Raw genomic sequence first — 14,778 nt, 5'->3', positions numbered from 1 at the left:
CCCATTCTCTCGCGAGAGCGTCCAGCAGCCGGAAATAGGTGCGACCCGGAAGTGCCCACCCGCCCTCCGGTCCGCTCGCCAGCCGGGGTCGGTTCTGTTGACGCCGCTGGAAGATTCTGTCGGTCTGTCTTCCCCAGGCCTGCCGCTCCCGGACCAGCCATGGACGGTGAGAGGCCGCCGCCCTCCGGGGCTGCACGGGGCGGGGCGGGCGGGGCTTAGGCGGGTGCCCCTGGCCTCGATCCCAGACCCTGAAACCCGACCCCGGACTCTGGGGCCTGAACCTGGGACCCCAGTCCCCGACCCCATAACCCGGGACCTCGACCCAGAACTCGGATACCAGAGCCCCTTCCCTGATCCCCGCCCACTTCTCCGGCTCTCCCCAGCGACCGGCTGCCCCTGCCCCCGCCCCACCCTCCGCTTGCCAAGCTGCTGTACTGGTGAGGGACATCAGGCTTTTGGGCCCTGGGATTCCGGGTCAGAGGGCACCCGAAAAGGAGGCAATTGTACCAGTGTCCCCAGAACACTATCAAGAGAAATAAGAGCTAAAACAAAAATTCCTCATTAGGTACAGGCACAGAAGTTCTTGAGGTAGGAACCGTATCATCTCATTCCGCAGATGGGAAAACAGAGGTTGGGAGGGAGTCCGTGCAGGCGCAGGCCCCAGGCGGCTTGGTCGTCCGTCTGGTCCTCCACTGCCAGCAGTACCACCTCAGGGCTCTCTGCTCTGCTCTGCCTAGGAACAGGAAGCATCTGTGATAAAGTGAAGATAGGTACATTTGCTAGAATATTTCAGTGCTGGTGTGACAGAGAGGTGGAACGTCATTGTTGAGAAGGAAATTCTACACAGATTGCCTCAGAGAGATGAACGCACCCCACCCCAATGCCCAGCACACACACATTGGGTTTTGCCTTCGCACTCAGCTTCAGCTCCCCAGGGAATTGTTTTCCCATATCCCTTTTCTCCAGGGCCAGGTTTTGCCCTGTGGAGTCTGTCCCTCCCACCCTAGTCTGGGCCACACTCAACACAGCCTTGCTGTCCCCGCAGGAAGCACACTGCCTGCCGCCTGCTCTAGATGCACAGACGACCTGGCCTTGCCCAGGGCCTGAGCTCATGGGTGGCAGATGCACAGGGCCCAGGGGAGCTCTTGGCTGGGAGCCTTCACCTGCCTTTATGGGTCTGGATTCTGGTTCTAGGATTTTGTTTCTTCATTCTGGGCTAGTGTGGTAAACAGTTTCAAGAATCATTTCCCAAATTTAGGAATGGGATACACTGAGATAGTTTTAAGATGAACCCCAAACTACCTAGCTCTTGAGTTTGGGTGAGTGGCAAATTCAGATACCAAGGGACTTTGCCAGTGACATGTGCGCACATGCACGTCTCCGGTTGGTCATTGCAGATTTGATGGCTCAGAAATGGCAGCTCCCATGGAGAGTGGTCTCTGTGGGCCAGCTCTTTTACAACTTAAGAATCATTACTCTGCTGTTTTTATCCATGAAAAACAGACTGTCAAGTACTATTTTCTTGGGCTCCAAAATCACTGCAGATGGTGACTGCAGCCATGGAATTAAAAGACACTTGCTCCTTGAAAGAAAAGCTATGACAAACTGTTAACAAGTAGAGACATCACTTTGCCAACAAAGGTCCTTCTAGTCAAAGGTATGGTTTTTCTAGTAGTTATGTACAGATGTGAGAGTTGGACCATAAAGAAGGCTGAGCACTGAAGATGCTTTTGAACTGTGGTGCTGGAGAACTCTTGAGGGTCCCTTCGACTGCAAGATCAAACCAGGCAATCCTAAAGGAAATCAACCCTGAATATTCATTGGAAGGACTGATGCTAAAGCTGAAGCTCCAATACTCTGGCCACCTGATGTGAAGAGCTAATTCACTGGAAAAGACCCTGAGACTGGGAAAGATCGAGGGCAAAAGGAGAAGGAGTGGCAGAGGATGAGATGGTTAAATAGCACTACCAACTCAGTGGTCATGAGTTTGAGCAAACTCCAGGAGATAGTCAAGGACAGGAAGCCTGGCGTGCTGCAGTCCATGGAGTTGCAAAGAGTCAGACAAGACTTAGCAACTGAACAACAATAAGTAGTAAATGTTACTAGAGTGGGGAGAACTCCCAAGGGTCCTTTGTAAAGCTCCACTGATTGCAGACCATACTGAGTTTTCACTGTAGGCTGCACTCATACCCTTAGGGTCAGCTGGTGCCGTCCAGGTGTTTCCTAGAGGTGTCAGAGGGTCAGGGAAACTCTCTCATTGCCCAAGCTTTGTGGCTAAGGAGGTGCCAAGCTGGTGTGAGTGGGCCTCCCTGCAGGCCCCAGTTCTATGCCAGCTCTTCACATTCAGGGGAGGTGGTGACCCCATCAGCTAGGGGTGCTGCTCCTCACATTCCTCACCATCTTAATCATCTCTCTTTGCAGACACCCTGTTCCAGCTGAAGGTATGTGCTGATCAACCTTTCACCCTGACCCTCTCCCAGTGGTTGTCAGTGGGGACAGATGGTACGAGTCACACTTGGTGCTCAGCCAGACTGATGACTGAGGGGTCAGGGACACGCCTTGCTGGCTTTTCTTGGGCTGAGCAGAAGTGGGTCACTTGGACTCATCCATGAGGGTGTGCATCCCGAAAATGTTCCGTGAGTTGTTTAAAATGGTGGCCTCACATCCTTCAGAGTCACACACGGGACAGCATTCTTTCTGGCGGCGAGTGTCCCTCCTGCCTGCGGTGGTGTTGGCAGGCTCTGTCAGAGTTCCTTAGTCCCTCAGAGGGAACAGCCATGCGGGCTCTGAAGGGCAAGGGAGTGAGGTTGTCTGGTCCCGACTGTAGCAGCTGCACTGGCTCAGCCCTGTGGCCTCCAGACCAGATTCCCAGGTCAGGACCACCTGGACTTTTCCCTGAGGAACGGAGGACAGAAGGTAGACACACAAGAAACCTTTTCTCTACAATGGGAAATCCCAGGTGACACTGGCTGAGAGAACACTGCTGGCCTCTGGGAGGCTACTTGTTCCCCTGACTCATCTGAGCCTTCTCCCTGCCAGCTTCCAGTCAGCAGAGGCCTGGGGGCCACTCTGACCAGGGCTGAGGTGTGTGAGGTCACGCCAGGGGCTCCGTGTTGGAGCTGACTGGTGAGTCCCAGGGCCCCTGGCCAGAGGAATGGACCTTGTTAAGTAGCAGTAGATGGTGGCCCAGTGTGTACTTCAGGCTGTGCATGGGGTGGGGGCGCCGGGCAAGGCTGGACACAGGAGGCCGAGGAGCCGCCTCGGGAGGGGCCCTGGCGGCTGGGGCAGGAGAAGGGCTGCACCGGCCCAGGTAGCTGTGCATAGCGACACCTGATGCCAGCCACACTGGGCACCTGGAGTGGGGCTCCCAGGACCAAGGAAGTGATGTTTTATTTAATTTCAAGTAATTTAAACTTAAGTAGCCACATGTGTCTAGTGCCTACTGGATTGGACAGTGCAGGAAGAGAGAATAGTCCAGGGGTCAGGCGATGCAGATGTGGATTTAAAGGCCTCTCAGGATTGAGTTTGATGACCAGGAAGTGGGTTGACTTTGGAGAGAGCGCCCTGTGGCCATGAGCCTGCAGTTAGGGAGCCGGTGACCTAAATGGGCCAGACCAGGGGAGCAGGGCACACGTCGGCCTGAGGCTCAGACCCAAGGCGTTCAGCTGTTTGCTTCACAGCCAGACGGCAGGAGGAGATCAGAGAGGGAGGGGTTTACACTGGTGAGGCCCGTGGGCAGTTTCTCAACAGGCCCCCAGCTACTGTTACGTGGAACAGGCTGGAAGGTGGGGCCAAGGCCCCAGCAGCCAGCCTGTGTGTGGAGGGAAGGCAGTTGCAGGCATAGCCCATGGACAGGATGCTGGGAGGGGAGCGGATTGTCCAGCAGAGGCGGCAGTCCCTCGGGTGGACTTGAGGCCCAGGAGGTTGGGGAGTGGGCCAGGCAGGCTGATGCTGTGACCCAGCCTCCTTACCTCAGTTCACAGCAAAGCAGCTGGAGAAGCTGGCCAAGAAGGCGGAGAAGGACTCCAAGGCAGAGCAGGCCAAGGTGAAGAAGGTGAGTGTGGGCCCTGATGCTGGCCGGGCCATCCTGCTGGTCCTGTGCTCTGACCCTCCGTGGGGCGGGGTGAGGCTGGAGGCTCCTGGGGTCGCCCACGCTCTTGGGGGACTTGCTTGTAGCCACTGGTTACAGCCGTTGAGTGGCTGCAGTAGCTCCTGGGGTCTTGGCCAGTCTGAGTGATCTGGTGCCCTGGGGAAGAAAGGGAATGCAGCCGACCATGCGGTCTAAAGCCTTGTGCCCCGGAGGGTCAGCACTGGCCATGCTGGCCTTCCCAGCTCTGCCTCTTCCAGGTGGACAGATTCTGTGTGTGACCCAGGAGGAGCGGAGGGGGCCGGGCATGGCAGTGGAGAGGACACCTGGAAAGGCAGCCATGGTCTTTGGGCTTGGCTTGCTTTTGTCTGATCCTCTCTGGGGGCCGGTTGGGGCCCTGGTCCTAGGTACCCTCACTCCTGAGACATTTCTGAGGAGAACCCCTGGGGAGAGGCTGCGAAGGGGCCGCCCCCCAAACACCAGAGTCCCAGGACAGGCCAGGACGGGACCTCAGCTGGCATCTCCTGAATTTCAGGCTCTTCAGCAGAAGAATGTAGAGTGTGCACGTGTGTACGCTGAGAACGCCATCCGCAAAAAGAACGAAGGTGTGAATTGGCTCCGCATGGCATCCCGCGTGGATGCCGTGGCGTCTAAGGTGCAGACAGCCGTGACCATGAAGGGGGTGAGTGCTTGGCCAGGGGACGCGGCCGGCTCCTGCTGGCGGAGTTGAGGGTGCAGCTGGGACTGGGGTCACCCCAGGATTCCCTCTCTACAGTCAGGCAAGCGCCAGAGTGTGAGACACGCCCCGAAGGCTTTTAAGTGTCACGGCCTGGGTCTCCTCCTGTCCATTCTTCCATCGACAGTGTCATCTGCGGACGTGCCATGCAGGGACCCCTGGGGCCTGAGGGCCCTGCCCACCTCATTGCTGCCTCCGCAGGTGACCAAGAACATGGCGCAGGTGACCAAAGCCCTGGACCGGGCGCTTAGCACCATGGACCTGCAGAAGGTCTCTGCAGTGATGGATAGGTTCGAGCAGCAGGTGCAGAACCTGGATGTACACACGTCGGTACGTGCGCCCAAGTGTGCCGGTGATGGCCGCGTCTGCTCCCTCCCTCCCCCTGGGGCAGTCACCCTCCGGGAGCCTGGTTCCTTGTGTGGAGTCCAGACCAGTCCACAGAGGTCCAGCAGGGGAGAGGGGGCCCGGGCCCGGGCCCGGGGTGGGTACCCTGCAGGCAGCTGTGCCCCGGACCCAGCACTCTGGATAGTGTGCGCTGGGGAGAGTGCCAGAAAGGCCTGGAGGGACAGAGGGAGCCCTGGGGCGCCCTGACTGCCCAGCACTCGACCCTCAGGTGATGGAAGACTCCATGAGCTCGGCCACCACGCTGACCACGCCACAGGAACAGGTGGACAGCCTCATCCTGCAGATCGCGGAGGAGAACGGCCTGGAGGTGCTGGACCAGCTCAGCCAGCTGCCCGAGGGTGCCTCTGCTGTGGGCGAGAGCTCCGTGCGCAGCCAGGAGGACCAGCTGTCCCGGAGGTGGGCGGGGCGGAGAAACCCAGCCCCGTGTGTGCGTGGGGGTGGGGGGCATCAGGCCGCTCACGACAGAAGGGGAGGAAGGCAACTAGGACGGCCTGGAAGAGGTGGAGGGTGCTGTTGCGGGGCCTCAGAGGGTCCTGTTGTTGTTTACAGGTTGGCCGCCCTGAGGAATTAGCAGAGCCCGCACCAGCGCCCCTTCCTGGCCTGGGGGAAGGCCGGGAAGGCCGCCGCCTCCCCTTCCCTCTGGTCTGGCCTTTCTGCCGAGCGAGCCTACAGCCTGCGGCAGCACTGGCCCCTGCTGCTCCCAGCCTCTCACCTGCCAGCCCTGGGACTCTTCCTCTTGTCTGAGTGTGGGCGTGGGTCTGTGCCCTGCAGGGTGAGTTTGCACAAACTTCTGACTTCTTTGGGTGATTTCTGTGACTCCGGGCCAACCAGCTGGGCAGTCTGCAGGCTCCCTCCATCCACCACCCGCTAAGAAATGTACAGGGACTGGCCAGTGGTCTCCACATGGACATGGGGGCCTTCAGACTCCGTGATGACAGATGCATGGGGAGCGGTCAGCCAGCCAGGGTCGGGGCGGCTCCCTGTTGCCAGCTTTCCCCAACCCCCACCTCCCTGCTCCAGCTGGAACCTGGTCCTGCCGCCAGGTGGGCTCAGGCTCTTCCCCCTCCTGGGGGGACGTTTTTCCCGTAATTGTAGTAACAGGGTGCCTCCCCTGACTGGCTCTTGCTGCATGGTGGGCCCATGCCGTTGACCTTGAAGCTGGAGGGACTGATAGGAGAGCCACAGTGGGGCCCGCGGCAGCACTGGTTCAGATGACGTGCGGGAGCCTGAGAGGAGCTGCAGACAGGCTGCACGTTTCTGTTTTCTTCAATTCTTAAAGTTTACTTCACCTTCCTGAAGCTCCCAGGGTTTTCTGTTTTTGTTTTTGCCAAAAGAGAAGGAACAGTAGACAGGACGCGTCAGCTGGAGAGCACTGGTGGTTGGGGCTGACCAGAGGCCTCGGACCAACCGTCCTCACAGCGATGGCTCTTGAGGACAGAAATGTGGGAGAGCTTTCCTGAGGCTCACTGCATTTCATTCCTCCAGGACTTGGAGGCCACAGGTGTTCCGTACAATAAGCTATACACAGTAGTGTGAGACCAGAGAGAAAGGGGTCAAGAGTGTCTGGTTTTTCTTCTGTGATGACCACCTCGCCTTACACTCTCAACATCCTTTGGGGCTTCCATGTGCTGGGGATCCAGAGAGGGTCCCAAGTGTGTCCCCAGGGGGGGTGGGGCCCCACCGGGACACACAGTGAGGGCAGAGGCTGCTGCTCATCAAAGGGCAGCCGGCGAAGCTTGCCTTTTCCTGAAATGCTGTTCTGAGTAAAAAGAAAAAGATTGACTTCTGAGAACTGTTTCCATCTTTGTTTCAGTGGCTGGTGGGAGGGTGGAGGAGGGTGGGGGTGTGTGCCTGAGGTGGGGACCCTTGGCGTGTGGTCCAACCCCAAGGACAGGCTAATGCGTTCCTGAAGCGGGCAGGTGGGTAGTGTGAGGAGTGAGATTCCCAAGCCCTGCTCAGTCCGACTCAATAGGATCCAGTTTCTTTACGATTTTACCCTGAAATAATTTTTATTTATTTATTACCCTGAAATAATTTTAAACTGCTATTAAAAACTGCAAACCTAGTGCACAACAACATCAGTATACATTTGTGTACGAGCTTTCCTCATCTCAGGCCTCTAAATTACCCAGGAACCAACTGAGAAAACTACTCCAACCCCAAGTCTGGGACAGGCCCTCTGGTTTCTCTGACCTGGATGGCCACTGTACCCCCCTGAGCTCACAGGAACCACCTCTGAGCACCATGCTCTGTGCCCAGGCACTTCCTGCATGCATCCCCACTGTGGGCCCCCGTGTGTACACCTTATGGACAGCGTGAAGCACCACAGCATGCCCCTGCTGTGCGCCAGAACCAGATTGGTCCACCCTGCCACCGCCCCACGTGCTCCACCAATGATGTTCCGTGCCCCTTCCATATTCACAAACCATCAAGGCACTTTACAGAAACTATGTCTGGGCACCCCGCACTGTACAAACCAGAAACTATGTCCCTGTACCCACTGTGTACAGCAGAAGCTACCTCTGGGCACCACCCTGTGCAAACCAGAAAACACAGTCCTCAACCCATCAGTTCAGTTCAGTCGCTCAGTTGTGTCCGACTCTGTGACCCCATGAACCGCAGCATGCCTGGCCTCCCTGTCCATCACCAACTCCTGGAGTCCACCCAAACTCGTGTCCATCAAGTCGGTGATGCCATCCAACCATCTCATCTTCTGCCATCCCATTCTCCTGCCCTCAATCTTTCCCAGCATCAGGGGCTTTTCTAATGAGTCAGCTCTTCATATCAGGTGGTCAAAGTATTGGAGTTTCAGCTTCAATATCAGTCCTTCCAGTGAACAGCCAGGACTGATCTTTAGGATGGACTGGTTGGATCTCCTTGCAGTCCAAGGGTCGCTCAAGAGTCTTGTCCAACACCACAGTTCAAAAGCATCAATTCTTCGGTGCTCAGGTTTCTTTACAATCCAACTCTCACATCCATACAGGACCACTGGGAAAACCATAGCCTTGACGAGATGGACCTTTGTTGGTAATGTCTCTGCTTTTTAATATGCTGTCTAGGTTGGTCATAACTTTCCTTCCAAAGAGTAAGCATCTTTTAATTTCATAGCTGCAATCACCATCTAAAGTGATTTTAGAGCCCAGAAAAATAAAGTCATCCACTGTTTCTCCGTCTGCTTGCCATGAAGTGATGGGACTGGATGCCATGATCTTAGTTTTCTGAATGTTGAGCTTTAAGCCAACTTTTTCACTCTCATCAAGAGGCTCTTTAGTTCTTCTTCACTTTCTGCCATAAGGGTGGTGTTATCTGCATATCTGAGGTTATTGGTATTTCTCCCGGCAATCTTGATTCCAGCTTGTGCTTTCTCCAGCCCAGCGTTTCTCATGATGTACTCTGCATATAAGTTGAATAAGCAGGGTGACAATATACAGCCTTGATGTACTCCTTTTCCTGTTTTGGAACCAGTCTGTTGTTCCATGTCCAGTTCTAACTGCTGCTTCCTGACCTGCATACAGGTTTCTCAACCCCTCCATGCTCCATAAACTGCGTCCTGGTGTCCCCTTCTGTGCACCAGAAACCATATCTGTGCGCCCTCACCGCGGGCTTGGGACCCACCTCTGTGGGCCCCCATGTATGTACCAGAAAGCATGTTGGTGCGCCGCTCCCTACCCCGTGAACACGTGAGGCACGACGGTATGCCCCCAGGTATGTCCAAGAACCAGAATAGTGCACCCCGCCCTCAGTGCGCTCCAGAAACTATATCCGTCAGCTCCTCTGTACTCATTGAAATCGCATTCAGGCTGCCGCCTGGGAGCTGCAGAAACTGGGCAGTTCTGGGCAGTTCCTGTGTGTCAGAAACTACATCCGGGTACCTCCTTGTGTGCACCAGAAACCACACACTTGCGCCCCCATTATGGGCGCGAGAAGCAGGTATGTGGGCACCGGTCTGTGCAATAAAAGCATGTTGGTGCGCCCTCCTGTGTACATGTTAGGGACGACAGGATGCCACTGTATGCGCAGGGATCAGATTATTGCAACTCTCTGTATGTTTCAGAAACGACTTCTGGGCACTTCTGTGTGCATCAGAAACGTCTGGGCACTACCTGTGTGCGTCATAAATAACGTCCTGGTATTTCCTGAGTGAATCAGAAACAATATTTGGAATCCCTTATGTGCTACTGCTGCTGCTGCTAAGTCGCTTCAGTCGTGTCCGACTCTGTGCGACCCCATCCATAGACGGTAGCCCACCAGGCTTCCCCGTCCCCGGGATTCTAAAGGCAAGAACACTGGAGTGGGTCACCATTTCCTTCTCCGTCCCTTATGTGCACCTGAAACCAAATCCGTTTGCCGCCACGGTGGGCGCAGACACCAGGTCTGAGGGCACCCACGTGTGCACTGAAAGCATGTTGATGCGCCCTCCTGTGGACAGGTTAGGCACGACAGCATGACACTATATATGCGCATAGGAATCAAATTGTTGATTACCTCTGTGTGCCAGTGGATCACAACAAACTGTGGGAAATTCTTCAAGAGATGGGAATACCAGACCACCTGCCTGCCTCCTGAGAAATCTGTATGCAGGCCAAGAAGCAACAGTTAGAACGGGACATGGAACAACAGACTGGTTCCAAATCGGGAAAGGAGTAAGTCAAGGCTGTGTATTGTCACCCTGCTTATTTAACTTATATGCAGAGTACATCATGCGAAATGCTGGGCTGGAGGAAGCACAAGCTGCAATCAAGATTGCTAGGAGAAATACCAATAACTTCAGATACGCAGACGACATCACCCTTATGGCAGAAAGTGAGGAAGAACTAAAGAATCTCTTGATGAAAGTGAAAGAGGAGAGTGAAAAAGTTGCACTCTGATGCACACAGAAGTGCCCAGTAGTTTCTGAAACATACAGAGAGTTGCAATAATATGATCCCCCGCGCATACAGCTTAAAACTCAACATTCAGAAAACTAAGATCATGGCATCCACTCCCATCACTTCATGGCAAATAGATGGGGAAACAATGGAAACAGTGACAGACTTTATTTTGGGGGCCTCCAAAATCACTGCAAATGGTGACTGCACCCATGAAATTAAAAGACGCTTGCTCCTTGGAAGAAAAGCTATGACCAACCTAGACAGCATATTAAAAAGCATTACTTTACCAACAAAGGTGTGTCCAGTCAAAGCTATGGTTTTCCCAGTGGTCATGTATGGATGTGAGAGTTGGACTATAAAACAAGCTGAGAACTGAAGAATTGATGCTTTTGAACTGTGGTGTTGGAGAAGACTCTTGAGAGTCCCTTGGACTGCAAGGAGATCCAAGCAGTCAATCCTAAAGGAAATCAGTCCTGAATATTCATTGGAAGGACTGATGCTGAAGCTGAAACTCCAATTCTTTGACCACCTGATGCAAACAACCGACTCATTGGAAAAGACCCTGATGCTGGGAAAGACTGAAGGCAGGAGGAGAAGGGGATGACAGGATGAGGTAGTTGGATGGCATCACTGACGCGATGGACATGAGTTTGAGTAGGCTCTAGGACTTGGTGATGGACAGGGAAACCTGGCATCTGGCAGTCCACAAAGAGTTGGACAGGAAGGAGCGACTAACTGAACTGAACTGTGTGTGTGCCAGAAACTACATCCGGACATTTCCCATGTGCCTCAGAAACTACGTCTGGGCACCCCGGCCCTTGTGTGCACCAGAAACAACAACCGTTCGCCTCCACTGTAGGCACAGACATCAGGTCTGTTGGCGCCCATGTGCTCACCAGCAGCATGTTAGCGCGCCCTCCCGTGGGCATGTTGGGCGCAACTGCATGAAACTATACGTACAGGTAAGAATGTTGGAAGTTAGGGCACTTCCTGTGTGTATCAGTAACAACTGGCCGGGCACTCCCTATGTGAATCAAAAATAATGGTCCCGGCACCCCCCCCCCCCGGTGATCCACATCCGTTCACCCCGTACTCTGGACCCAGAAACCAGGTGTGGACACTCACTTGTGCACCAAGATCATGTTGGTGCACCCTCCTGTGGACACGTTAGGCACGATTACATTCCAGTGTATATATGCTCGGAATCAGATTGTTGCATCACTTCCGGTGCATCAGAAACACCGTCCGAGCACTTCCTTTGTGCATCAGGAACGTGCGAACGCTCCCTTACGTGGACCAGAAACCACATCCGTTCTCCCCCACTGTGGCCACAGAAACCAGGTCTACGCGGACCCATGCGTGTGCCAAGAGCGTGTTCCTTCGCCCTTCTGTGTACACGCTAGGCAAAACAGCGCGCCCCTGAAGTGAAGTCGCTCAATCGTGTCCGACTCTTTGCGACCCCATGGACTGTAGCCTACCAGGTTCCTCTGTCCATGGGATTTTCCAGGAAATAGTACTGGAGTGGATTGCCATTTCCTTCTCCAGGGGATCTTCCCGACCCAGGGATCGAACCCGGGTCTCCCGCATTGTAAATAGACGCTCTACCGTCTGAGCCACCAGGGAAGTCCATAGCGTGCCCCTATATATGTACAAATATACATCCAGGCACTTCCTGTGTGCTCCAGAAACAACGTCCGGTCACTTCCTTTGTCCATCGTAAATAATCTCCGGCCACTTCCTGTGTGTATCACATATAGTCTTGGTACTTCCTGTGCGTATCATAAACATTCCGGCACCCTTTTATCTGCACTTGAAACCCCATCCATTCACCCCGTGTTCACGCAGAAACCAGGTCTGTGGGCGCCCTCCTGTAGACATTTTAGGCACAACATGGCATAGGAATCATATTGTTGCATCGTTCTATATGCATCAGAAACAACGCGCAAAAAAAAAGCGCGGGCAACCTCTTTATTGTGCTCCAGAAACCACATCCGTTCTTTTTTTTTTTTTTTTTTTTTTTCGCACCCTTATGTGCTCCAGAAACCACATCCGTTCGCCCCCACGGTGGGGGCACAAACTATGTCGGTGAACACCCAGATGTGTACCGAAAGCATGTTTGTGCGCCCTCTTGTGAACATGTTAGACATGATAACATGCCGCTATATCTGTGCGGGAATCAGTTCGTTACATCCCTCTGTGTGCTCCAGAAACTGTGTCCGGGCACTTCCTGTGTGTATCAGAAACTACCTCCGGGCAACTCCTGTGTACACCCGAAACCCCATCTGTGGACAGCACTGTGCACGTGGGCCCCGGGTTTGTACCAGAAAGCATGTTGGTGTGCCCTCCAGTGGACACGTTGAGGCACTACAGTATGCCCCTATGTGTGCGTCAGAACCAGACTGGTGTACAGCCGCCCTCTGAGTTCCATAAACTCTGCGCCCCTGAGCCCCTCTGTTTTCATGGAAACCACATGCGGGCAGCAACCGGTGTGCCCGAAACCACGTCAGGGCAGTTACTGTGTGCACCAGAAAGGACGTCCGGGCACCTCCCCGCTCGCCTCCCCACGGCGACGCGAACTAGAAACTATGCTCCTGCACCCTCTTGTGCACCAGAAATGACCTCCAGGCGTTACTCTGTACGAACCAGAAGATACCTTCCTTCAACAACCCCTCGGTGCTCCAGAAACTGCCTCCAGACATTCCCGTGTGAGGACCAGAAACTGCTTCCGTGCAGAGCCTTGTGTGCACCTGAAAATGTGAGGCACAACAGCATGGCCCCCTGTGTGCGCCCCGGATCCCGAATGGTGCACCCTGCCGCTGTGTGCTCCAGATATTGTCTGTGTGCCCCGCCTCTGTACTCACCGGAACCCCATCCGAGCAGCCTCCTGTGCACTCCGAAACTACATCCGGGTAGCCCCTGTGTGCTCCAGAAACTAGTCTGCCCAGCTGGCTGCACCCCTGTGAGACGCTCTTGCCCACCAGAGGACAGAGTTTGTGCAGGGACTCTGCTGGGGCCCCTGGTGCATTGTCAAAAGGCCCTGCTCTCAGCCAAGCCCTCTGGGCAGTCTGTTAAATTCCATGGTTCGTATTGCGGGGCGGGGTGGGGCGGGGTTGGGGGGTGGTGCTACACAGTCTGTCTGCTCTTGATCAGTTTTGGGGGCGTGTGAACCCCTAACAGGGTTCTAGAGTCAGAACCGCAGTTAGGTCCCTGCCCTTTGTGCCCATCCGCCTGCCAGAGTGACCGCCTGTGGCTCTGGGCCACCCCTTGTCCCTGCTTCGAGCACATCTTGGTTTGAACCGAGCCTGAGACTGGTTGCCTGGTTGTGAAGCAGGAGGCAGATGGACAACCCCACCCCCAACCAGGCTAAAGCAATTAGAGATTCATTCTCTCTTGAGGGAAACTCCAAAACAAGAATAGCAGGGCAATTAAGGGAGGAGGCTGGGCCCTACTCAAACCATCCAGACCACACATGTACAAAAATGCCTCCTTAGAAGCCAAAGAGGAGTCATGTCAAGGGATGTTCTACCCAGAAGCCTTTTCGGTAGGATCCATCTTGGCTATGAGAGGCACGCACTCATGGGCGGATCCTGAGATATACCAAATATGGACTATGAACCAGGAAAATCAGAATGACTGACCAAAGGAAACCCAGAATAACTGTCCCATAAAAGTAAAGCTAACTGCCAGGAGGGTGCAACTCAGGGGCACCCCCTCTCCCTGAGTCCGCTTGTGTGCTTGTCCACACATGCTGCTGCTACTGCTAAGTCACTTCAGTCGTGTCCGACTCTGTGTGACCCATAGACGGCAGCCCACCAGGCTCCCTCGTCTCTGGGATTCTGTACTCTTTTTCCTCTTAATAAATACTTTACTTGTTTCACTACTTTCTGTCTTTGTGGAAGTTCCCTGCAAAGCTGAAGGGCCAGGGCCCTTTGTCACTGACCACTGGTCTAGCAGTTAGAAACTGGTGCTCTCATCTCCACAACACAGCCCAATCTCTGGCTGGGAACCCAAGCCTCTTCAAGCTGTTCTTCAGGCCAAGGCCACTTGAGATCAATTGCAGAATGGCTGATATGGGCTCTGCCCAGTGAGACGGCCCTCCAGGGGCTCCAGAATGGACTCCACACTGCCAGCTCAGGCATGGCACCTGCCTCATGGAGCCCATTACCAGGAGACCCAGGAAAGGCTGTGGGCCTGCAACTCCAAGGGTGAAAGAGGCGGGAGCAGAAGGATTTCCAGAACCAGATTCTGGGGACAGCACTTGATCTGTTGCCTCTGGGTGTGGTTCTAATGTGATGAAGGTGATTTCAGATGGATTTGAAGCATTTCTTATGAGAAAATCCCTCCCCATTAGCAAATTTAGGCCTGCCCACCTGCAGTCCACCAAGGTCCCCTCCTGCCTCCTCCAGCCCGGCTAGGTAAATCAGTGGCAGCAGCTGGTGCAGTTGGAATAATTGGCCAACTCAGGACAAAAACCTTAGACTTGAGTTCTTCCTCCTTTAACATTACACTGATCCCAAGTGTCAGCAAATACCCACAGTGTCCCAGCTTGTGACTTTAGACCTCCCTGAGAGGGTGCCAGCTGGCTGGCAGGCACAGGTTGTTAGCAGTATTCTCGGGGGCTCTGGCCTGGAAAAGCACCACCAGGAACATATTGGGGGTCTTGTCTGGAGTCTGTCACC

At 54.6% G+C, this 14,778-nt stretch overlaps 1 protein-coding gene across 1 annotated transcript; it reads left to right on the top strand.

Moving 5' to 3' along the window:
* CHMP1A (charged multivesicular body protein 1A) lies at nt 30-7,017 on the top strand. Its single transcript, XM_018061918.1, has 7 exons — nt 30-166; nt 2,422-2,441; nt 3,977-4,054; nt 4,623-4,769; nt 5,025-5,153; nt 5,437-5,624; nt 5,778-7,017. Exons 1-7 carry the CDS (start codon nt 160-162, stop codon nt 5,797-5,799), a joined length of 591 nt encoding a protein of 196 aa, XP_017917407.1. The 5' UTR covers nt 30-159; the 3' UTR covers nt 5,800-7,017.

Source organism: Capra hircus, chromosome 18 (genome assembly GCF_001704415.2).
Source record: "Capra hircus breed San Clemente chromosome 18, ASM170441v1, whole genome shotgun sequence".
NCBI classification, from domain to species: domain Eukaryota; kingdom Metazoa; phylum Chordata; class Mammalia; order Artiodactyla; family Bovidae; genus Capra; species Capra hircus.
This window is presented reverse-complemented; position numbering and strand designations above follow the sequence as displayed.

Bases quoted from the DNA above. Each gene is read 5' to 3' on its own strand.
- CHMP1A (XM_018061918.1), top strand. The intron at 4,055-4,622 runs GTGAGTGTGGGC...CCTGAATTTCAG, and splicing joins AGCAGGCCAAGGTGAAGAAG to GCTCTTCAGCAGAAGAATGT. The intron at 4,770-5,024 runs GTGAGTGCTTGG...CTGCCTCCGCAG, and splicing joins CAGCCGTGACCATGAAGGGG to GTGACCAAGAACATGGCGCA.